Source organism: Tenrec ecaudatus, chromosome 16 (genome assembly GCF_050624435.1).
Source record: "Tenrec ecaudatus isolate mTenEca1 chromosome 16, mTenEca1.hap1, whole genome shotgun sequence".
Lineage (NCBI taxonomy): Eukaryota > Metazoa > Chordata > Mammalia > Afrosoricida > Tenrecidae > Tenrec > Tenrec ecaudatus.
Window position 1 is genome coordinate 52,521,968 of NC_134545.1, and position 22,681 is coordinate 52,544,648.

At 41.9% G+C, this 22,681-nt stretch overlaps 1 protein-coding gene and 1 pseudogene across 1 annotated transcript; one reads left to right on the forward strand and one right to left on the reverse strand.

Annotated features, from left to right (window-relative positions):
* Positions 1-358: 358 nt before the first annotated feature.
* KIFBP (kinesin family binding protein) lies at positions 359-22,265 on the reverse strand. The gene is made up of 7 exons (XM_075533507.1): positions 21,787-22,265; positions 15,674-15,772; positions 10,355-10,434; positions 9,326-9,509; positions 8,010-8,094; positions 6,049-6,164; positions 359-1,797 (listed from the first exon to the last, which is right to left on the reverse strand). The coding sequence occupies exons 1-7, from the start codon at positions 22,210-22,212 to the stop codon at positions 922-924; spliced, it is 1,866 nt and encodes a 621-aa protein (XP_075389622.1). The 5' UTR covers positions 22,213-22,265; the 3' UTR covers positions 359-921.
* On the forward strand, positions 12,506-12,599 carry LOC142430013 (U6 spliceosomal RNA; annotated as a pseudogene).
* Positions 22,266-22,681: the final 416 nt, after the last annotated feature.

Sequence of the window (22,681 nt, forward strand, 5' to 3'; positions counted from 1 at the left end):
TATTTCTTAAAATGACTAACATTTATACATTAATAAAGTTTAATTATGTAGTAAAAATCCTATTTCAACAGTGCTTAAATGTTTACAAATAAACCAGGATCCTGGAATAAGAAACCAAGCCAATAATATTTTCAGTAACATAGTAGTAGGTCCAAAATATTTATTAAATGAATGAAATCGATGTATGAATTGTTATAAGAGCTGTAAGAGCCCCCAATAAAATGATTTATAAATAAATAAATGACATTGTGGTTTCTCTAAGAGTGCAATGGTATCAAAGAAATATTCTCCTCTGGCTTCAACAGGTGACAAAAACATGAAATCAGTTCTTACAAGACCAGAAAAAGAGAAAGGCTAGTTTTATTAGTGAATAACGCCGTTTATTATTATTTCCATAAGTAATATAATTGAGACAAACAACTTTGCAACACAAAATAACCACAACTTCGTATTTATTATTGTCAAAGGGAAAGATCTCAGATCTTTGGGAATTTAGGAAGGCAAATATTTTGGAAAGAATAACGACAGGAAGTTATTTTTTCAATTTCAATGTAGTAACTGGGCTTATCTACCAGGCACATTCCCCAGCCCTGCTCCTGGTAACGACTAGTCCGTTAGAACTAGCCAGCATTTAGAAACTCTAAGTTTAAATATAGTTTCTGTATTTAAATAGGAAACAAGCAATCTGAAACAGCAATCACAGGTCACTTTAACAAAGCAATTTACATAACTAAGTGCAAATTACTAATTACCTTTATGCTGATTAAGGTCCTAGCAGAGACTCAACTGATCTGACTGACTCTGTCTCATGTAGGAGCAGCACTCCTCTGGCTACGAAGAAGCTATCACATGGAACAGGGGCTGTTTCAGAAGGAAGAAGGCCACTTCCACAGTGCACATTTCCTTGTTCTCGAAACAAGATTAAGTCAGGGCCATCTTGGTTCTGAATCTCTCCATTTTTGTGGGAAGAAGACTCACCATCTCTTTGCTGAGTTCTAGCTCAGCTGGGATCTCCTGGGCAGCTTCAGGGTGCTTGCCACAGTAATCAACGATAAACTGGTAATGCTCCAGTGAGGTCGCCAAGTTTTCCAGCTCTTTCTTGGGATCTGCAGTGATGATTTTGCCATAAAGACGGGCAACTCGAAACTTCGCTAACATGGCAGGGCGAAGAACATCCTCCCCTATGTGTTCAGGGAATACTTGATTGGGGTCTCTCAGGGAGTCTAGGAAGAGCTGGTAGTACTTCAATGCTGACTTATTCAGAGTGTTGATCTTCTTTACGATATGTGAGTCAGGGTCCCTTACCTTGTCTGCAATGGCAACCTTCAAGTCCATCATGTCATAGTACGTGTGCGCGATTTCAAACTGAAGCTGTCTGTTGACCAACAGGTAATACTGTGGATTCAGGTCCACGATTAGGGGCTCTAGCATGGCTATTCTACGTTTATGCATCTTGCACCGTCTCTCCATGTCGGTTTCAAAGAACGCCAGCACCTTAAACAGAGCACTGTGGTCTTGGACGACTTCGATATGGTCGGTGACGTAGCCATCAATCCGAAAGAACTCTTTTGCCTCAAAGACATACTGCTGACCCAGTAAGAAAAGTTCTCGGGCTTCATCAAAATCTAAAGGTCTCAAATATCTCACTTTCTCTTCCACTGCAGAGATGGCATCACACAGCTCACCGGTCCCAAACTGCACGGCTTTCTTCCTAACACTTTCCTCCTCATCTAGTTCTTTTTTCCTTAAAGTTCTAAGCTCAGACTGTTTATCAAAGTCAAGCTCCCCTATGTTGTCCTGAAAGAGAAAAAACAAACGGGTAAGTAGGACCCGATCTCCTGCTGTCAAACTGTATTAGAGCAAGTTTAAAAGCAAGGAAAACCTCTGAAACTGATTGTGGTGATGATTACACAACTCTTAATATGACTGAACTGAGTTATTCAACAATGACTTTTTACGTAAAGAACATTCTCTTATTTCCCAATCTGGTTTAGAAGTATTATAATCTCAAAACATCATTTAAAATGTCTCTCTCTCATTATATTTTTCGGTTGGGGTGGGGAGAGGGGTAAGGGGGTACTTAAAAGAATAAAATGCAAGACAAAGTGCTGGAATATTAATCATCCTCCTTGGTCTCAAATTCATTTGATGAGATGAGTGCACATGAAAGGACTTGAAAACCATGAGACATCATACACATTAGTAGTAGTATTTATTCTTTAACATGAGAGTAAAATTGTAATTTTCTCCCCAAAAATATTTCACAAGAATGATACTATAAAGTCTATGTTATAAGTTACTTAGTAAAATATACTTCAGAGAAATGCTTTCAATCTTTTAAAGACCTTAGGCTGACCAGAGCAAAACTTCCCGTCTTACTTAAAGCTATTAATTCCCCTAGGGGGCAGAGGCAAAGGAAGAGAGCTGAGATGGTTAAAAAATAAATAAGAGTAAGCACATATCTCTTCCAGGCCAAAAAAATTAAACACCAGATCCCTCAAGGCTCAGCCCCAGGCCTTTTCTTCCTCTCAGGTGACACAGTCTCTCTAGACCTGCACCCTTCAACATAGACGCACCAGCACAGGTGGCTGCCGAGCACTTGCAAGGCGGCGATCCCAAACTGAGAGGTGTGCTGTTTGGACAACACACCCAATTTCAAAACCTCAGCACAAAGAAACAAAGATAAAATAGCTCACAAATAATCTGTGAATACTGGTGTTAAGTAGAAACAGTAATATTTTCTGTATCCTGGGTTAAATAAAATATAGGGGAGTGGAAGAGGGGGCGTTTCAAAATGTTTTTGGGAAAATTACATCTTTTAATTCCATTTTTCCATGAATTGTTTGCAGTCCTGGTGTATAATTAAAGTGAATTCTCCAGTTTCTTTTTACCTTTTCTAATATGGCCACTAGAAAAGTTACGATTACATTCCGGGGCCTCATTCCATTTCTATTCAACAGCACCGATCTGCACAGGTGAATGCATGCACCCTTGGACTGCGACACCGTGGAGGATGGCACAACTGTCGCGTCATGCTCTAGGGAACAAAAACAGCCACGATGGCTCTCCGACTCTACTGGTATTTTCGTGAAGGGCAGCCCCATCCATCGGGCAGCTAGCAACCCAAAGTTATTGGCATGTTCTTCTCCTCCATTCCTCACCCCATACTTCCCACATGTTACCAAATCCTGTTCTCCACCTCCTCCAAGCTAACTTCACATCAGTCTCCTAACTCATCTCTCTCATCCGGCTTTCCCTCAATTCATCTCCTCCATTCTGCTACCCAAGGGATCTTTCCGAAAACCCCCAGGCTTCTAACTGCCCTTGGGATAGATGCAACGCTCCTTCAAAGAACATCTTGCTCTAGCCCCTTTCTACCGCTACCTTTTATCACATTCCTTCTGCTCGGCTCCAAACGCTCCAGCCTGGTCTCTCCCCTGTGACATCAGGCTCCCACAACGCTCGAGCTTCTGAACATGCTGCTGTGGTTCCTCACAGTGGCGCGCCAGTCTCATAACTCCTCATCCCCAGATCGGACTTTCAAGGTTACGTTCTTCTACTGTGACTTCTCCAGGAGCTCTGGTGGCACCATGGTTCAAGACACACATCTCTCTTACCAGCAAGTTCTTAGCAGCTAATCAAAAAGTCAGCGGTTCAGACCTACCACTGGCCAGTAAAGACCTGGCAATCTGCTCCCATCAAGATTTCAGCCCAAGAAACTCCACATGGGCAGTTCTCTCCTACAGGGCTGCTTTGAGTTGGAATCCACTCATCAGCATAAAATAACATTATAACTTCCTATCAACTGTTTCTCCTTTGTGCAATTCATCAAAGTTGCACTTTTACGTGAGGTCAAAGCCCAGTTCTCTTCTGGCTCATCATTGTATCTCTTGAACCTTGTACAATGACTAGCATAGAGCTGGCAATCACAGAAATGCTGAAAAAAATTATGAATATTTTTAAGCTTGAATTCAAGTAGGCCTTTCAGACAAAAAGGTAGTCAAAGATGAATGAGGGTAAAAATGAACAACATGTCAGTTTTACTAGGGAAGCGCCTTCTTTCTTGGGTGTGAAACTGAAGTGAGGACAAGCTATTCTAGTGTAAATCCTGCAAGGGCTGTAATGACGTACAAATAAGGAAATTCAAGAACATTCTCTCCCTGTGTGGAATGGTGACGTTCCCACTAGTTTCCTGTATCAGATTGCTAAATACACTGGGAACAACAGACAAAGAGGCGGTCCTTCTTGAATCCAGGACACGCTACTAACACTTAGTATTTGGGGGCTTTCTTGTTATGAAATGCGGTTTTTAAAATTGCATTTCGACTACGAAAAGAAACAGCCAGATCATGAAAAACATGAGTAATTTTATTAGCATGGCAACAGCCTGAGCTTAAACTCTGTGAGTTCTAGTGGCCAGGATGGAAAACAGTAACTGAATGAAGGGGAAGAATTAAAACTCTAGTTGCATTTTGCTAGACACAGTTACTTGAAATACAGGCTGTTAGTTTCTAAGTCTTGTTTATTTACTTCCTAGTTGCTGATTTACTTACATGCTTTCTAGGGCAATTTGTTTTTATTAGCCCACTAATGTGCCACCATCAGAACCCTAGTGGTGTGGTGGTTAGCGATCGGCATGGTCAGCAGTTTGAAACCACCAGCAGCAATGAAGGAGCCAGACTGGGCTTTCTTCTCCCATAAACGAATACAGTCTCAGAAACCTACAGGGGGTTTGCTGTGAGCCAGCACTGGCTCGATGGCAGCGAGTTAATGTCCTAGCACAGTCCCTGCAGCCCCCCTTCTTCAGTCTTACTTGTCCAGCCAAACAGAAGGGGACACTTTCCCTGCTCCAAGCTCAGGAGACAAAGAACTCCATGCACTCTTTCCCTAGTACGCCTCTACCTACTACCAACTACTGAGGGTGCGCTCACCAGCTTCGCAATACCTCTACTTTGGGGGTTTTGAAGTTTAGCTATTTAGTTTTATTTTGCTTAGTAGTTTCACAGAGTCCTATCCTATTTATTATTTTAAATGATTATAATTAGTGCATACAAATAGAAAAGTCAAGGGCAATAACTCCTTCTCAGGAAGCAATATTCAGCGGAATACATCCAAATGACATTTTTTCCCCTTAGGGGTTGGAAACTAGGATTCAGAATGGATTAGTAATACTGATAAAGGCAACGACAATTAAATTTTGTGGAAGATTCCTCTGACTAAGGCACTTTTTGAACCCTTCATAAACTGAGGCACCAAAAGAGGAAGTAAACTGCCATGAACAGAGAGCTGGTAAGTGGCAGGCTGGGACTCATACCCAAGCAGTGAGTTTCCTGATCATCATGTTCTTACTGCTGTCACTCCATGAGTGAGTATTACGTGAGCTCGTTCTTAAAAGTCTACCCTTCAGGTTTTATCAAGTCCTTACAGTATAAGATAAGCTGCAGAGCAGATAAACATGACTAAGAGACATTTCTCGCCATCTCCATAAAGACTCACTGCCCTGCAAACCCCATGGGGCAGTTCTACTCTGTCCTACAGGGTTGCTTTTGGTTGGAATCCATTTGACAGCAATAGGTTATTTCTGGTTTTAGTTACTTAGTCTAAAATGAGACAAAGGAATGAGATAAGAATATAAATAACATAAAGCAATATGTAAATACCTTAGGAAGGAGCAAAATAATTCTATGATAGTTACAGGAAGGAGAAAATATATCTGTGAAGGTTAAACCCTCACTCATTTAATAATTGGAAAACCCATTATGTCAGGAGATAAAAAAATATGACATGGAGGTCATTTTAAGAGGAGCATAATCTCATCATAGGAAAGCCACCAAGAAGTGATGGTATTTGACATAGCCTTTGAATGACGAGTCCGTTTTAAAAGCGGGGGGGTGGAGAAGGAGAAGACAGAAATAAATCTTTCAGAGTTTTCTGAATACCAGAGGCATAAACACTACTCCGTAAGATCGAAGGGCATGATCCCCATTTTAAGCTTTTACTTGCATCCTGCTCACTTAAGAAAACAGCACACTGGACTGCATTCATTACCTGCATGGAAAGCTGGGCATTCTGCATGAGGGTCAGGCAGTATTTGATCCAGCATCTTGCTATCTCCCCCTTTCTTTGATGATAAAGTTCCGGCACATCTCCTTCAGCTTCCGTTGCTAAAATTACACACAGGAGTTGTCCAAGGTGGTCACAATTGTAATTTTCATAATTTTCATTGTGTATTGAATTCTTTCTCTCATTTCTTTATAGGGAAATATATACACCAAAATATACACTAACTCAACAATTTCCCCCATTACAACTCAAGACATTGATTACATTTCCCATTATCTCTATCCTCTAACAAAATCGCCTACCACTATCAACTTAAACCCAGTGCTCTTCAAGCAGCCAGGTTTCCTGCTTGTAAATGCAGCAGATCTTCGCGGAAGCAGGGGAACAACAACCACCCCACTCCTGTCACCTTAAGAGGCACTCATTGCTCTTATTTTGCCTATTTCTTTCTAGTTTCTTTCTTAAATAGTTTCTGTAGGTAAAAGTTTAAGTTACAATGCATACAGAATTTAAATCTAACTTTTTTCTCCATGTATCATACCACTAACATCTTATCCCTATCACTGACTCTTTCACAGCATTATTTGAAGTACAGCATTGTATGCAATTAAGTAGATGTTAGCCTTCTAGTACTGAGCATCTGCTTCCCAATTCTTCATCACCACCACTCTGGAACTAAAACCCTCTGTGTACAAGTCTTTGTGGGTGTTAGAATACTGCCTGGGACAAAGAACTTATACAATTATGTCTTTAACACAGACTGCCAAATTATTATATATAAACACGACAGTCAACATGTATGAGGGTACCTGATGAAAGCACTTGGAAAACTGAATATTGTTTTGTTTTTCTTCTTCTAGCTTTCTAGAGGAAAAGCTGGTATTTCACTAGTGTCTGGTTTTACTAATACTTTTGTGAGCACGGGTCTTTTAAATGTTAAAGAGCCTATATTTAATTTAACGGAGCAAAATCATAAGACCGGAAATCTTTACTTCAATATGACATTCCCTTGACTCTCCATGGTCTCTTGATTCTTTAATCCATAATTAGAACTTCTGCCTGCCTAGAAAAACATGACGCCTCAAAATCTAAAGCCTCTTAAAAGTTGAAAACTAAAAAAAAGATGGAGACTGTTTAATGGTGAGGTACAGGGTCACATCGAGGAGAACGAAAAGTGTGAACTTACTGCAAACCCCAAAGATGTGAAGTAACCGGCCTGTGCTCTTCACCAGTGTCTGTGTGGCGAAAGGGAAGGACGGACCGAAAAACCAAACTACTCAGTGAAGACCAGCCAGGTTGCACGAGTGGCGGAGGGGTGGGTGAGGGACGACGGAGGACGGTGTAAGATATGGAAAAAATAATCTATGACTTATCAAGGGTTTGTGGAGGGGTGGGGTGGGAAGAGGTGGGGAGCTGATTGATCAGGGGCTCAAGTGGGAAGAGAATGCTTTGAAAATGATGGCGGCATATGTGCAAACGTGCTCGGCACACTGTAGGAACGTATGGATGGTGATAGAGATGTAAGAGCCCCCAATAAAAGTATTTAAAGAAAAAGGGGGGAAACGAGAAGAATAGACTAGCAAGACATGACACCTAACTGTGGTCGGCGGTCTATCCTGCGCTGCATAGTGCTGCACTGGGGACGCGGCAGGGCTCTTCCTGAAGTTCCTGAATCTAGCGCCGCTCTGATGCTTCTCTTTATTAGGAAACACCCACGGAGGCGTTAAGGGACAAAGGGACTTGACATATGCAATCCTCTTTCAAAGGGGTCACAGAGAAACTAAAATGCAATCGCAAATGAGGCAAATATTAAAAATGGTGAATGCAGACAAAGAGCAGCGTGTGGTAGTTCTTTGTTCTTGCAAGTTTTCTAAAGTCTACAATTAGTTCAAAATAAAACTTTATTAAAATAAGCTATATAATGAAACTTGAACACATAAACTTACACTCTTCGGAGGCTGGCATCTTTCCAGTTTGACCAAAAATGACATTAGCAGCTGATAAACAATGCCTGGCCTCCATAAAGCATAGCTGTTGGGGAAATAAACAAGGGTAAACGAGACTCCCATAGAGCTGATTTTAAGAATTAAAATTAAAAAAAAAAAGAATTAAAATCACAGCAAATAAATAATTTTAAAGTTGTTAAATAAATGTGAGATCGCTGACCATTTGTAACAGGTGCCTCGAGCAGAGGTCCTGGCTAGCCCTTTTGAAGATGGTCACAATGAGGTGGGTTCACGAGCGTGGCCCCAACGGTTCCCTTCCTTACACGCGTCATCTTAGACGCAAGCCCTAGAGGGGTGCTGCGGCCACAACAGCCTTTCTCTCCTGCCAACAGCTCTTCAGAATGGACCGCTGGGGCAGCGCATTCACCCTCCGGCGCATTTACCATCGGCACTGGCAACAGCTTAGAGAAGATCCCGGCCCAAGAAGGATAAAGCAGCAGGTAATCAGAGATGAAAGCAGGCACTCTGATAAGCAAGAGTTAAAAACATTTCAGAGGCTTGTGAATTAAAAGTACACAGAAGGGAAATGTCCATCGCCAAGATATCTTATGAAGGATTAACAGAATCTGGCTGTGAAGTGGGGCTTAAAGGGCTGTAACATTACAAACTCTTAGAGATCAAAAGAACAAATGAGTCCATTAAGATTACCAGCAAAATTCTGGGTACTTGATTCTGATCACTAAGATTTATCGTAGTTCAAAATCTGTCCTTTTGTAACAGTCGAGAAATATGTTCCAAAGACTGTCAGTGGAACTGAGTCACTTCCAGCACATAAAAACTATTATAGAGAAGTTAATTCTGAAAAAGTAACTGAAATGTGTCACATGCTTTTATCAAAGCCCACATTTAACAGTCAACTTCCTTAGACAAATTCTCATAGTTACCAGATCATCACTGCAGACCGAGTGTTATCTGCAGCAAGATAAAGCTCCGCGTTAAGGCACAGCTCACTCAAAGAGAACTGAGCTAGCGGCCTACGTCAGAAAAGACCTGGTCAGAGGCACAGGCTGGCGCCAGGGCTATCAGCAGGCAAGACAACCATAAGACTCAGTATTTGAGGAATCAAAAGAATGTAAATCGACAAAGAGCAACAAAACTTTAATACACTGACAGACCACACCGTACCTTTCTGTCCAGTTTTACATCATTACATACAAGTCACTTATTTGTAAGAGATGGCATTTTCAAGGTACTACTGGCCTTATTTTAATGCTCACCACTGGTACTTTGGGAGACACTTGCTTTACGGAGCTTACCTTGTTGATGTAAAACTGGGACAAGGTAGCAGCATTAATAGCCCACTCCATCGGGTGGAAAGCGCTGTGCTCAAGCTGGAGTTTCAGGGTGCTATGACAGTAATGGGCAGCCTTCTCAAACATCTCCAGATGCTGGTAGACTTGAGCCAGGTAATACAAGATGTGAGTATAAACCTTTTCAAACCTGTGGGAAAAAATTAAAACTTGAACAACAGTTTATAATTTATGATCCTCTCACCAACCCTTTGAGTATTGATTCTATTTACATGTAAGGAAACTGAGCCTCAAATTTTAACCAAGTGACATAGCTAACAAGTGGAGATTTTAATCCTGCTCAATTCAAATTTCATCCCTTTTTAAATACCTCAAAACGAAAAAGAAATTGTGTGTTAAAAAATGCATTAGGTGAAGGTTTACAGAGCAGAGCACGAGTTTTACATCCAATGGTTCGAACACATTTTGCTTCAGCTTATTCACCGCAATCCCCTCAGTGCATCACCACTCATACTCTCCTGCTTCCCATCTCAATGCCCCTTACCAGAGCTCTCTGCCACTCGGTCAATCCCGACTCTTGGCAACCCTATAAGCCAGGATAAAACAGCCCCTTAGAGTTTCCGAGACTATTACGTAACTCTTTATGGAAGTAGAAAGCCTGCCTTTCTCCCATGGACCTGGCAGGTGGTTTTGAACTACTGACCTTGTGGATCGCAGCCCAACAAGTAACCGCTACACCAAGGGCCCCTTAATCTCTCTTAGAGACAAGTCACTATTTTATTTATTAGCTGAAAATTGAGCCACTAGGGTGAGGGGGCTTGTTTCCAGAGCTGAAGGGTGACCAAGGGCCTTAGTCTTGGGGGCCCCAGTCTCTGGTCTCCTTATGATTGTGAGTTTAGTTCCACTCTTTTCTCCCACTTTATCCAGGGCCTTCTGCCGTGGTCCTTCCCTTTCAGAGAACATGTGTGTATGAGCAACCATCTTCTCCGCCCCATGTAGGGACACCTGTAAAGGCTGACTTCAGCTGCTACGTACCTTTTTGATCTCTCCTGTTCAGTATGTCTCTCTTCTTCAGGAAGAAAATGCTCAGTAGGATCAAGAGGAGGACTCCCAATCTGCAATTGAATAGCAAAGTGCTTAAAAAACTTTTAACTGTGACCTCCAAGCGCCCTCCTCTGGGGAAACGAGAGAAATCAACTTTGAAAGTCCAATACACTGTGTTTTTTGCTAGTTGACTTTAATGTTAGCCAAGAAGTACATTTCTTAACATAAAACATGAAAGAAACAAATAAAAGATTTCCTGTAAGTTCAAATCTTACTAAATCTAAGCTGCTATTGCAGCTTACTGCAAATACATTTAAAAATCCACCAATTTGCTTTCATTAGAGATGAATCTAAAGGTTAACCTTTAAATGTCTGCATGTATCTTTACAGTAATATTGTCCTACACTAACCATGAATGAGAATCTAATCAAAGGCTTTAATATTTATTCTTATATATTTTTCTCAAGGGAGCAACAACAAAAAAAACTCTATAAAGAAAAGAAAATTCTATAAAAAAACGTATCTTCTTCTATTTTTAGAACATTAAAACCAGTAATTGCACTGCTTCTAAACTAATTCTATCTTAAGTTTCCCAAAAGAGCACAACTGCTCGACTTGTGCGTCATTCTACTTGTAGAAGGATGATCCGAGCCACAAGCCCACTGGGGAGACCATCTGAACTCACTGAATGAAGTCCAAGAGGCGCAATGCTTTTCTCAAAAACCGGTGATCTTATGTTCTGTATACAAACCCCGAAACCATCACAGGACTGGCAAACCTCCAGAATTCAAAGAATGTCAAAACCACAAAGGCAGGCAGCCGGGCCCACAGCAAACCCAAGAGAGAACGCTTCAGACTGTAAACAATTCTGAGGGCTATTTAACATGCTCATCCCTGGCTAGAGAAGGGAAAAATTATCAATGTATTATCTTACTTATTATCAGATTTCACTTTATGACTATAACATTTCTAATGTAACTGTCAAATCAGCGTCATCTCTTAACTAAGATTAAAGTATAACATGGCACAAAGTTTTGTGATGTGTGCTGTTTCTGATACAGAAAAACGTTTAGAAAGCTATAATCAATGAGTACACACACACTGTATGCATTCCCATGTACTGATGACTCCAAGCTTTATCCTTTTAATGGTGAGAGCATGTCCCATTATTAGTCTACCAAAGCTTACTAACTAGTCTTCAGTTATTGTACATGCATTTGTTCCATGACTTTTCATTAGCTACTTTATCACCACAACATTTCTACACTGTCAAGAGAGATGAGGAGTGGGTGGCACAGGAAGTTTGAGTTCTCTCAAATCAAGCAGTTAGTTAGAGATCACGGATCCTGAATGAAACTAGACTCTCAGGACTCTAGTCTACATATCCAGTCACTTTTTTTCTCCTTTGTCTCTTTAGGAGCCCAGGTGTAGTGGTTATGCATTGGGCTATTAACTACAAGGTTTGCTGTTTGAAACCAGCTGACCTGAGGGAAAAGACCAGGCTTTCTACTCCCATAAGGTGTTACCGTCTTGGAAACCGATGGGGCAGTTCTGTTCTGTCCTAGAGGGTGGCTATGAGTCAGAATTAACTCCTAGGTAAAGGAGTTTGATATAGCTCTCCTTTACCTAAAACTATGCATCCATAGATAAGATCCATCCTCAGTGACTGACTCAGTGGCAACAACAATGAGCTCAACCAGGACGACGACCGTGAGGATGGTGCCCGATCAGGCAGTATTGTTTCCTTCTACTGCACTTGGGGTCACGATGGGTCAGAATCCGCTTGAAGGTACTTACCCAAAGCTACAACAGAGAAACCAAAAACACTGAAGCAATTAAACATCTCCAACCCAACTATATTTTAGTTGAAATTCTCCATTAAATTCAGTGTAACATTGTTGTATTATTCTTTGCATTTATCTTCATGGACAGTAATTTCAAAAAATAAAAAACTGTTCTGGAAGCTAGGGATACAGCAGTAAACCGAATAATGAAACTGGCCTTGCCACCGTAAAGCTTATATTCTAGAAAAGGAGACAGCTATCAAACAAAGTAAATCACACAAATGTACAACAGCTGGATAATGTTAAGAGCGCAAGTGAACAGTGAAACTGGAAATGGGACAGAAAGGGCTTGGGGCGTGTGCTTCGGCAGCACCTACACTGAAACGATACAGAGATTAGCATGGCCCCTGCGCAAGGATGACATGCAAATCGGTGAAGCGTTCCATATTTTTAGTCCATCTGAGATGGTTAAGCAGATCATTTCCATCAGTATTGAGCCTGGAGTAGAGGTTGAAGTCACCACTGCGATGCTTAAATCAACTATTTTAATAAACTGATTTATCTGTTGGTAAGAAAAAAAATGTTTGGGGGCAGCAGGGGGGAAGGCGGTAGAAACCAGTACGCTGGATGGAAATATGAAACATGAAGGAACAGGCTGGTAAATACCTGGGCCAGGCGTCCTCAAACTATGACCCACGGGCCACATTGTGGCCTGCCGAGGACATTTATCCAGCCCGCTGGGTGTTTTTGCCCCGTTTTTTTTTTTTTTTTTTTACTTCAAAAGAAGATCTGTGCAGTGTGCATAGGAATTTGTTCATAGTTTTTTTTGTAAACTAGTCTGGGCCTCCAACGGGTCTGAGGGACAGTGAACTGGCCCCCGTTTAAAAAGTTTGAGGACCCCTGATCTAAGCAGAGGAAATGGTTATGTGCAAACCCTGTGTTTTGCATATACTGCAGCCACATAAGTAATGTATCCGTGACTGTGGTGTACGAAGGAGACGAACTTATGAGGGCTGCACAAAGTGTGCAAAAGCCGGTAAAGCCGATGCTTTGTGTGAAACACCGCCAGTGCCCACAAGGCAACAAGGATCAGATTCACTCTGAACAGAGCTGAGAACAGGGTGATGCAGGCATGGAGGCAGCAAGACCAACTGGAGGACAACCGCAACACGCAGTAAGAGACGACGGACTGCTACAGGACACACCGACCTGTCTTGGAAGCGGTATGGCCAGAGAGGCGAGATGGTGTGACTTCACCTTCTGGACCTGTCAGGAGAGCACTCCCTTGAGGAGGACATCAGGCTTGGTACGGTAGAGAAAGAGGAAAGCCCTCCAGGAGGCGCAGCGACGCTGCGGCTGCAACAATGGTGAGGCTGGCACTAGACCGGCAGTGAAAGGTCACTGAGCCCATTCGACGGCACCTGACAACACCGCCACGGGGATGTGAGTAGTAACAGAAGCAGTGTGAGTCTGGATGTAATCTGAAGATGGGACCAACAGGAAGATGAGAAAGTGGGGAGGGGTTCCCAAGGGTTTTAGCCTCAGAAGCTGGGAAAAAGAAGTTATATTTATGGCAAGAAAAACTGGGGCAAGAGGGATTATCAAAAACTCAAATGGACGGTACTTTCAGAGATACACACTCCATAAAAATTGCCAATGTCAAATCAGCAGATGAATCTGGACAGTGCCGTCAGCAGCGAGAAGCTGTTTGTAACAAGAGGATGAGTACATGTGGGAACAGGAGAGAGGGTCGGAGCCTGACCTCTGGGGCTGACCTGGACGGACAGCCATTGCATCCAGATCAACACAAATAACGATATTTCAGTAAACACAATTGACCTCTGAATTTGTTACCTGCCACTGAGGCAGCCCCAATTCACGGTTTACTCTCATGTCGTAGTCCATAGGGGTTTTACTGGTTGATTTTTTAGATGTCACCAGGACTTTCTTCCTAGTCTGTTTTAGTCTGAAAGCTCTACAGAAATCTGTTCAGCATCATAGCAACACCACATGAGCCTCCACTGGCAGCTGATGGCTGGTGGTAGCTGTGCATGAGGTGCATTAACCAGGAACGAAGTCAAGTTCTCCTGGATCCACTCACTCACTCACTCACTCACTCACTGCCATCAAGTCGATGCTAACTCTAGGACAGGGTCGAACTGCCTCTGTGGGTTTCTGAAACTGTAACACTTTTTTAAAGTTTTATTGACATGTAATTCACAAATCATACAATAGTCCCATCCCTTTAAAACATTTCCTTAGTTTTTGTACTCATCCTTAGCAGCCTTTTCCCCAACCTTCCCTGCCGTACCCCTAAGAAACCTATAACCCGGTTGCTGTGGGACTGTGACTTTTCTCTTTTGTGGAAGACTGTCTGAAAGTAAAAAGCCTCATCTTTCTCCTACAGAGTGGCTGGTAGTTTGGAACTACTGACCTTGCAGTTAGCAGCCCAATGCGTCACCGTTACATCATCAGGACTCTACTGGATCACTGTCGCCAGGTTCACAGACCCAGAGATGTATGCTGAGGTGTGCTCTCTGGCTCACACATGCACTCAGCATCATAGAAATCATTAGTGAACTTAGCCAAAGCATCACCTCTGAACTCTGATTTTGAGAAACTTGAAAACCATGCTGGCTATTTAAAGGAATGCCTCAAAATCAAATGAACCACCTGCTAATAGGTAAAAGATGGTTAAAGAAAAAGAAAAAATCTCTTAAGGAAATAGTTTATTAACAGTGGTTTGTTAGAACTGTTATCTACCCCCGAAGTGTGTGTTTTCTCAATCTGTGATCCCCGAAGTCCTGGAAGTTCCTACAGCACCCTTTTGATAAAGTTATTCTGCCTACAGTGGGAAGGGAGGAGGGGATCTATAGTGGGTCGGACCTGGGTCTTTCTGACCTATTTAAGCAGAATAGTTCACTATGGGGTTTTCTGGTTACTGTTTTTCAGGGTGTGTGTGTGGGGGGGGGGTAATTGTTATTGCTTACACTTAACTCCAGAAGGGTTTCAGAGGGGAAAACCACTGCCCTGAAGCAGTGGTTCACAAAGCCCCACCTGGGATCCTGCCGAAAATACAAGTTCTGGGGCCGTACTCCAAAACTACTGAATCAGTGTGTTATAGTCAGGGAGGCTCAGCGTCTTCTGGGTAACTGATGTATGCTAAAAAATATGAGAACCACTTCTTCAAAGAGTTCATGTTTTGGTCAAGTCATTTTTGTTTGCTTTTCTTTAAGCCAGTGGTTCTCAACCTTCCTAATGCTGCGACCCTTTAATATAGTCCCTTATGTTGTGGTGACCCCCCCACAACCATGAAATTATTTCCGTTGTTACTTCATAACTGTAATTATGTTGCTGTTAAGAATCGGGAGACCCCTGTGAAAGGGTGGTTCAACCACCAAAGGGGTCACAACCCACAGGTTGAGAACTGCTGCTTGAAGCTCTGTATCCTCAGTGGAAACCAAATGGATTTTTCTGTTACAAATGAAAATAAGCAAACATCACTATTATTGGACCCGCAGTCTACCTCTTTCATGTACTGATTATATAATGCTTCTGATGCTTCTAGGTAAGCTTGTGCAGTTTCAATTTCTTCTCTTTCAGACCATAAGATACCCAGGTTGTTCTGAAAAATAAAGAAAAGAGAAAAAATTTAAAGTAATAGAAAACTACCAGTTAAAGCAACTTTCTCAGTTCTAGTTTCAATATTTACTGGCCAGATAGCAGTGGAATGTGATGACTAATAACGAAGTGATTGTCCATAGTAAGATGCTGCAGTAGGTAGGTACTAAAATAGCCACCAGTGCTCCCTGCCTCCTTGGATTCATGCCCTCGTGGGATGCTTCCCCCCTCGAGTCTGAGCTGAATAAGTCTGCAAAGTCGGAGGGTACAAAAATCAACATACAAATCAAAATCAGTTGTGTTTTTTGTTTTTTTTACTATAATATCTCAAGGGAGCCAACTAGCTCAGTGTTTATTAGTATTTTTGTTTGTTTTTTCTTTTTTAAATCATTTTATTGGGGGCTCATACAACTCTTATCACAATCCATACATACATCAATTGTGTAAAGCACATCTGCACATTCGTTGCCCTCGTCATTCTCAAAACATTTGCTCTCCACTCAAGCCCCAGCATCAGCTCATTTTTCCCCTCCCCCCCACTCCTCCCTCTCATGAACCTTTGATAATTTATAAATTATTTTCTCATATCTTACACTGTCCGACGTCTCCCTTCACCCACTTTTCTGTTGTCTGTCCCTCAGGGAGGAGGTTATATGTAGATCCCTGTAATCGGTTCCCCCTTTCCACCCCACCCTCCCTCCACATCAGTTATGTTTCTATGGATGAGCAATGAACAATCCAAAACAGAACATTAATAATTTAGAAAAGGAAATCAAAGGAAAAACAATTCCACTTGTAATAGAATCCAAAAGAATAAGTGATAAATTTACCCAGGGAGGTAAAGTGTGTGAATTAAATATTGAAAATTATTAAAATTACTGAAAGAAATTAAATAACTAAATAAATGGAAAGGCATCTCCATTTTCATGAATAAGATGGCAACATTGTTACGATGACAATAAAAAAATATGACAATAGCTCCCAAAGTGAGAAACAAATTCAAGGCAATCGCTATGCAAATTCCAACAGTATTTTTTTTTTATTATGTGAAGCCTTTGTTATAGCAGGGAGCCCGCAGTGCAGAGGGGCCATTGAGAGGTGTAGTCTGTCATGCTGCAGGGCCAGTGCTTCTCTGGCCGAGCCTGTTACAGCATTCAGGAAGCAACGCAGAGTACAGCAAGCAGAAAAGGCGTGTTAAAAATGCACATATCATTAAGTAAACAATAGTGACAGAGCAAAATTAAAATGGATGGAAGCACAGTTCCTAGGCAGCCGTTTTATGACTCTCCCCTGGATCTTGTCTTTAGTGAAGCCTCCCTGGGAAAGAAAAGATAAACACACCTGCTCTGGGGAGAACAACTTACTGGTCCTCTCCGGTAAGGAAAAGCACAAACTCGTTTACCCTAAGGACGTTTACAGGTTGGGCATTCCATTCAAGTGATGATAAAGCACAGGTGGCATTAGACAGAACAAAGGCCAAGTTCAATGGTGAGGCTGGTCCAAAAGATGGGGTAGGGTTGGGGGGAGGGCTGCTTGGGAGCAGAGGAATTTTTGTGGTAGTTTTACCTTAGCCTTTAGGTCAATGAAAAAGTGGGGTGACATGAGCTGTCTCCTTCACAACCATGATCTTAAAATTAAGGCAGCTACTTTATTCTGAACTAGGAAGTGGCACAGCAATTGAACGTGTGCCCCATAATGAGAGGTGCTTCCCTGTCCACTCTCCATCTCAGGGCATAATTTTGGGAGAAAAAGCATATTTCTTTAGTTAAGCCACCTAGTGAATGTTTTTATTAAGAGAGAAGAGGCATTGTTTGATATCTGGATTAAAGTCTAAGAAGACTATTCAGAGAATGCACATGCGTAGTTAAGAGCATACTGTGACTAGCTGCCCGTCTGAAAGAGCGGGTTGATTTGGCGTTTTGTGTACCAAATTAGGGAGACGTGTACCCAATTCTGGATTTTCTGGATCTAAGGATTCATTCAGGTTAAAGTTGAATGAATGTATTCACACAGGGCTACAGAACCATGATTCCTGTTTTAATGAGAGAAAGCGAGTGGGGTTTGACTAGATTTTCATAGTCCTGTCCATGTCAAAATCAGCTGTACTAGTCATTTAAAGATATTCTTCAACATGGGTGGAGAGAGACAGGAGGAGATATGTGTAAGATATGAAAAAGAATAATTTAATGGCTGGCCCCACTATGAGACACGACGGCCCTCACTGACCCATGGCGCCACAGGGGACAGCACCGGAGACACAGTGTGGGAATTGCGCCTGACCTGATCCCACCACACCGAGGCAAAGCACTGGGGGAATGCAGCGGAACAGCAAGGGAATGGAGTGGCGAGGTCCCCAGGGAATGCTGAAAGTGGACTTTGGGGCCAGGGCATGGTGCCCCAACAGACTGGACTGGAAAACATTCCCAAAGGCCAACAAATGATCCTTGAACTAAAAAAAAAAAAAGAATAATTTATAATTTATCAGGGGCTCAAGAGGGTGGGGCAGGGAGGGAAAAAAGAGCACAAAGAAAATGTTTTGAAAATGATTGCAATATATGTATAATGTATTTGATTCAATTGATGTGTGGATTGTTATAAGAGCTGTAAGAGCCCCCAATAAAATGATTAATAAAAATTGTGATCAAATAATCTTGCAAAAGAAAGATAACCTCATCCTAAATCTAAAATAAAGGCAAAGGGAAAATCGGTGTTTTTCTGCTCAATTATCAGCGAGCACCCTTAGGCTATCTGTGCCAAGAACATCATGTATTATTCTCAAGCATCAAAATGGTCAGCAGGCCAGTTGTAGGCTGTCCACACTGGCTCTCCAACAAATAGCCACATTGCTTTTACATCGTTCTTTTCGTCGAGCATGAAACGATGATATATTCCCGTTGTTGTTGTTGCAAAACTGAAAAAAAAAAAATCTATCCTAAAATCCACATGGCATGTCAAAGGACCCAGAATAGTCGAAATTTGAAAATTAAGAACAAAGTTGGGAGACATGCTTCCTGATTTCAAAATGTAGTACAAAGTTACAGTCATCAAAATATTGTGGTACTGGCTTAAGAATAGAGATACAGACCAATGGGATAGAATTAAGAGTCCAGAATCAAACCATCAAATTTATGATCAATGGATGTTTGGCGAGAGTACCGAGACTATTCAATATGGAAAGAATAATCTCTTCAACAAACGATGCTGGGAAAACGAAATACTCATTTACGACAGAATGAGGCTGACCCTATCTTACATCAAATAAGCAACTCAAAATTAATCACAGATCTAAAGTGAAGCACTAACGAACAGTAATTGTTAGAGGAAAACATAGGGCCTAGTCTTCAAAATCTTCAGTTTGGCAACAGTTCCTTTAATGCGACACCGAAAGCACAGGGAGAAAAGAAAAACAGCCAATTTGGAGCTCACAAAGCTTTGGGGTCTCTAAAGACAGAATCAAGACAGTGAAACTACAGAACATGACAGAAAACATTTGCAAGTCATGTCTGATAATGAACACCCAAAATACTCTTAAAGTGCAAAACTATAAAGACATGTGAGGCAATTTGAAAAGATTTGAAGAGTTCTCTCTCCAAAGATACACAAATGACCACTAAGTATATGAAAAGATGCTCAATATTATTAGTCATTAGGGAAAAGCGAATGGAAACCAACGCACACCCATTAACGTTGGGGTGGGGAGGAAAGTGTTGGGAGGATATGGACAATGAGGACTCTTCATCCACTGCAGTGGGAATGTCAAGTGGTGCAACCACTGTCGAAAGCAGTTTATTCCTCAAACTTAAACAAAAAATTACCATAAGACCAGAAGTTCTATTCTGAGGTATGCTAACAGGCTTCAAAAAGTTCCTGGGAAAATTCCATTATCCTTCTATTTCATTTTGCCATGAATTTATCAAAGCCCTCTTATATATACCCCAAAGACTTGAAAGCAGGGATGCAAACAGAAACTTGTACAGCAATGATCACCGAAGCATTCTTCACAATAGACAAAAGGGATGACAACCAAATTGTCCATCAACCGATAAATGGATAACAAAATGTGGTCTATCCATACAATGGAATATTACTGAGCCATAAAGAAAAATGACGTCCTGATATGTTATAGACATGGATGACTCTTGAAAACATTATGTTGAATGAGCTATGAAAGGACAAGTATTGGACTTCATTTTTACTGTATCTAGGGTAGGCAAATTCATAGAGACAAGTAGATAAGAGGTTAGCAGGGGCGAGTTGAAGGGGAAATGGAGCGTCATTGCTTAACAGACAAGCGGTTCTCTTCAAGGTGATGAAAACATTTTGAAAAAAGACATTAGTCATGGTTGTACAACAGTGAATATCATTAACGTCATTAAATTATATATTTTTTATTGTTCTAATGTGCCACTGAACAGGACAAGTAGAAACTGTTCATTGGTGTACATTCTGAGTATATTCTCATCAATAATAACAAATTTCTTTCTTTTAATTTTATTCCTATGAAGAGACATGCACGAGAAAATATTTGCAGATCTCACACACTTGATAAAGTCCCTTCTACCCAGAATTTGTAAGGAAACTCTCAAAACTCCATAATAAAATAAAACAAAAAATTAAAAAACAAAGCTTTAAACAAACTTCACCAAGGGGGAAAACTGTACATTTTGTTAACAGGGAAAACCAGGAATCAAAGTACCATTTTTTTTCTAGAATATTGTCCTTGATCTCACTAGGCAAAAATGGTCTGCCACAGATAAACCCCTCAGGACTAATAATGAGAGTAGTGATCCCAGGAGGGGAAGGGAGGGAGGGAGGGAGGGAGGAAGGGGAAGGCTGTGGGGAGAAAGGGGAAACGAACACAATGATCACCACATAGCCCCATTCCAGGGGGATGAACAACAGAAAAGTGTGTGAAGGGAGGCAACGGTTGGTGTAAGACATGAAAGAAAAAAAATCATAAATTACCAAGGGTTAAGAGAGGGTGGGGGAAGGTTATAAAATGAGCTGATACCAAGGGCTCAAGTATAAAGAAATGTTTTGAAAATGATGATGGCAATATACGTACAAATGTGCTTGACACAATGGTTTTAAGTATGGATTGTGATAAGAGCTGCAAGAGCCCCCAATAAAATGATTTTTTTAAAGAAAAAGGTCTGCCTCAATAGTCAAGGCTCATCTCTCACCATCCAGGATTACCACTCCTCTCAACTACAGTCGAAACACCTTAAAATTAAAGTAACATTCAGGCTGTTGATATCCCCCAGTGTGATATATTTGCTTCAGTAAACATTAAATATGTACAGTTGAACCTTAGGTGTCTTTGGAAATGTTTTTTAAGGTGAGCTTTGTATTGAAAAACAATGACTCTGAAACTTTTTGTTACATTTGGTAATTTGTCATTTGTTTCTTCTTTTGTGTGCTCTAGAAGAATCCTGAATTCTGTTCAATAAAATTCTATGTAACTTCTTCCCTCTCCCAAGGAAAAGATGGGTAAAAATGGCAAATTTTGTTACACACAGAGATATATGCATTTTGTTATACATGTGCATATATATATATATTTCTTACTAGAAAAATAAGATAGAAGATTTGGATTAATAGAAAAGCCTGAGTATAAGCTCCGGGCTTTCCTTTCAGCCGCCTTTTAAGTGTTAACTGCCAGATAGCACTGGTTATTCAAAAATGTTATTAAAAAAACAACAAAACACTTTAATTAGCCCTACCCTTTGCTTTCTGTTTTTCGGCTTTTTTTCAACAGACTTTTCTACAGGTCTTTCATATGAAGTGGAGTAAAGTCTGAAATTGGACAAGCTTTGGGCAAAGAAGAAAGGGAATGGCGTTCTCTATGTATGAAGATTGGAAATGCATGCTAGGACTGCACGCTCTGGATTCAAGTATATACAGAGACACGCGTAATTTTTTTTTTAATGTGCTTTATCGCATCGGCCTCGGGCCTCGGCAAGGAATGGATTCCTGCCTGTGGCGCGCGTCTCCGCGGGGCTGTGGGCCGGCTCTCACCTGCGCCTGGAGGTACAGAGAGACGCAGTCGTGCGAAAGCCGGTACTTGCGCAGCAGCCTCAGGCATTTCACCAGGTGCTCCTCGCCGGCCGACAGCTCCTCGGTGTCGATGTGGTTCACGCCCAGGTGGAATTCGATGACCGCCAGGCGCACCGCCCGCTGGGCGACGGGCCCCTCGGCCTCCACCACTTCGGCCGGCAGCGCCAGGGAGCGGTGCTCGGCGTCCAAGGCTTCGTCAGCCGGAGGCCGCTCGTCCTCCTCGTCGGGCGCGGGCCCGAGCAACGCCTTGACCTCTTCCAGCAGAGCTCGGGCGCTGTATTTGGACTTGTACGGCTCCTTCTCCGGGTTTTTATGCAACTCCACCAGCGACAGGGCCAGGGCGGCCTGGAACTTCTCGCGGATCTCGGCCCACGGAACGCTCGCCATCGCAGCCTCCAAGACCGGGTTTCATCAGGGTGTGCTGTCTGAGGCCCCGCCTTCCTTGTTTCACGACACTCCATTTACGACCGTCAGCCTGCCGGGGACGCCGCCGAAGTAGCCAATGAAGTCGGCCTAGGGAAGCGCGTCGGCTGCCCAGTGACCAATGGGGAGGAGGAATGGCCGCCATAGCAACTGCTGTCGCAAAAGAGAAGCGGTCATGAGTGTCTCCACCTCCAACCCCACCCTCTGCAGCAGTACATGGATTGCTCGCTTCACTGAGGATGCTAATTTCTCGAGGAAAAAAAATATATGGTTAATGTCTTTTTTCAAGGAAATATTTCAGAACATTGTTTACACAATTAACAGGTGCTAATTCCCTAAACTGAATGGTAAAAATCTACTAGCCTTCGCGTTAAACTGCCATCAAGTCGATTTTGATTCGTAGTGAGTCCATAGCACAGAAAACTTTTGGTTT

Excerpts from the sequence above, each read along its gene's own strand:
- KIFBP (XM_075533507.1), bottom strand. The coding sequence starts at position 22,212 with ATGGCGAGCGTTCCGTGGGCCGAGATCCGCGAGAAGTTCCAGGCCGCC. Across the intron at positions 9,510-10,354 it reads GAACAGGAGAGATCAAAAAG|GTTTGAAAAGGTTTATACTC; the intron begins GTACGTAGCAGC and ends TTTTTCCCACAG. Across the intron at positions 8,095-9,325 it reads CCCAGTTTTACATCAACAAG|CTATGCTTTATGGAGGCCAG; the intron begins GTAAGCTCCGTA and ends TTTCCCCAACAG.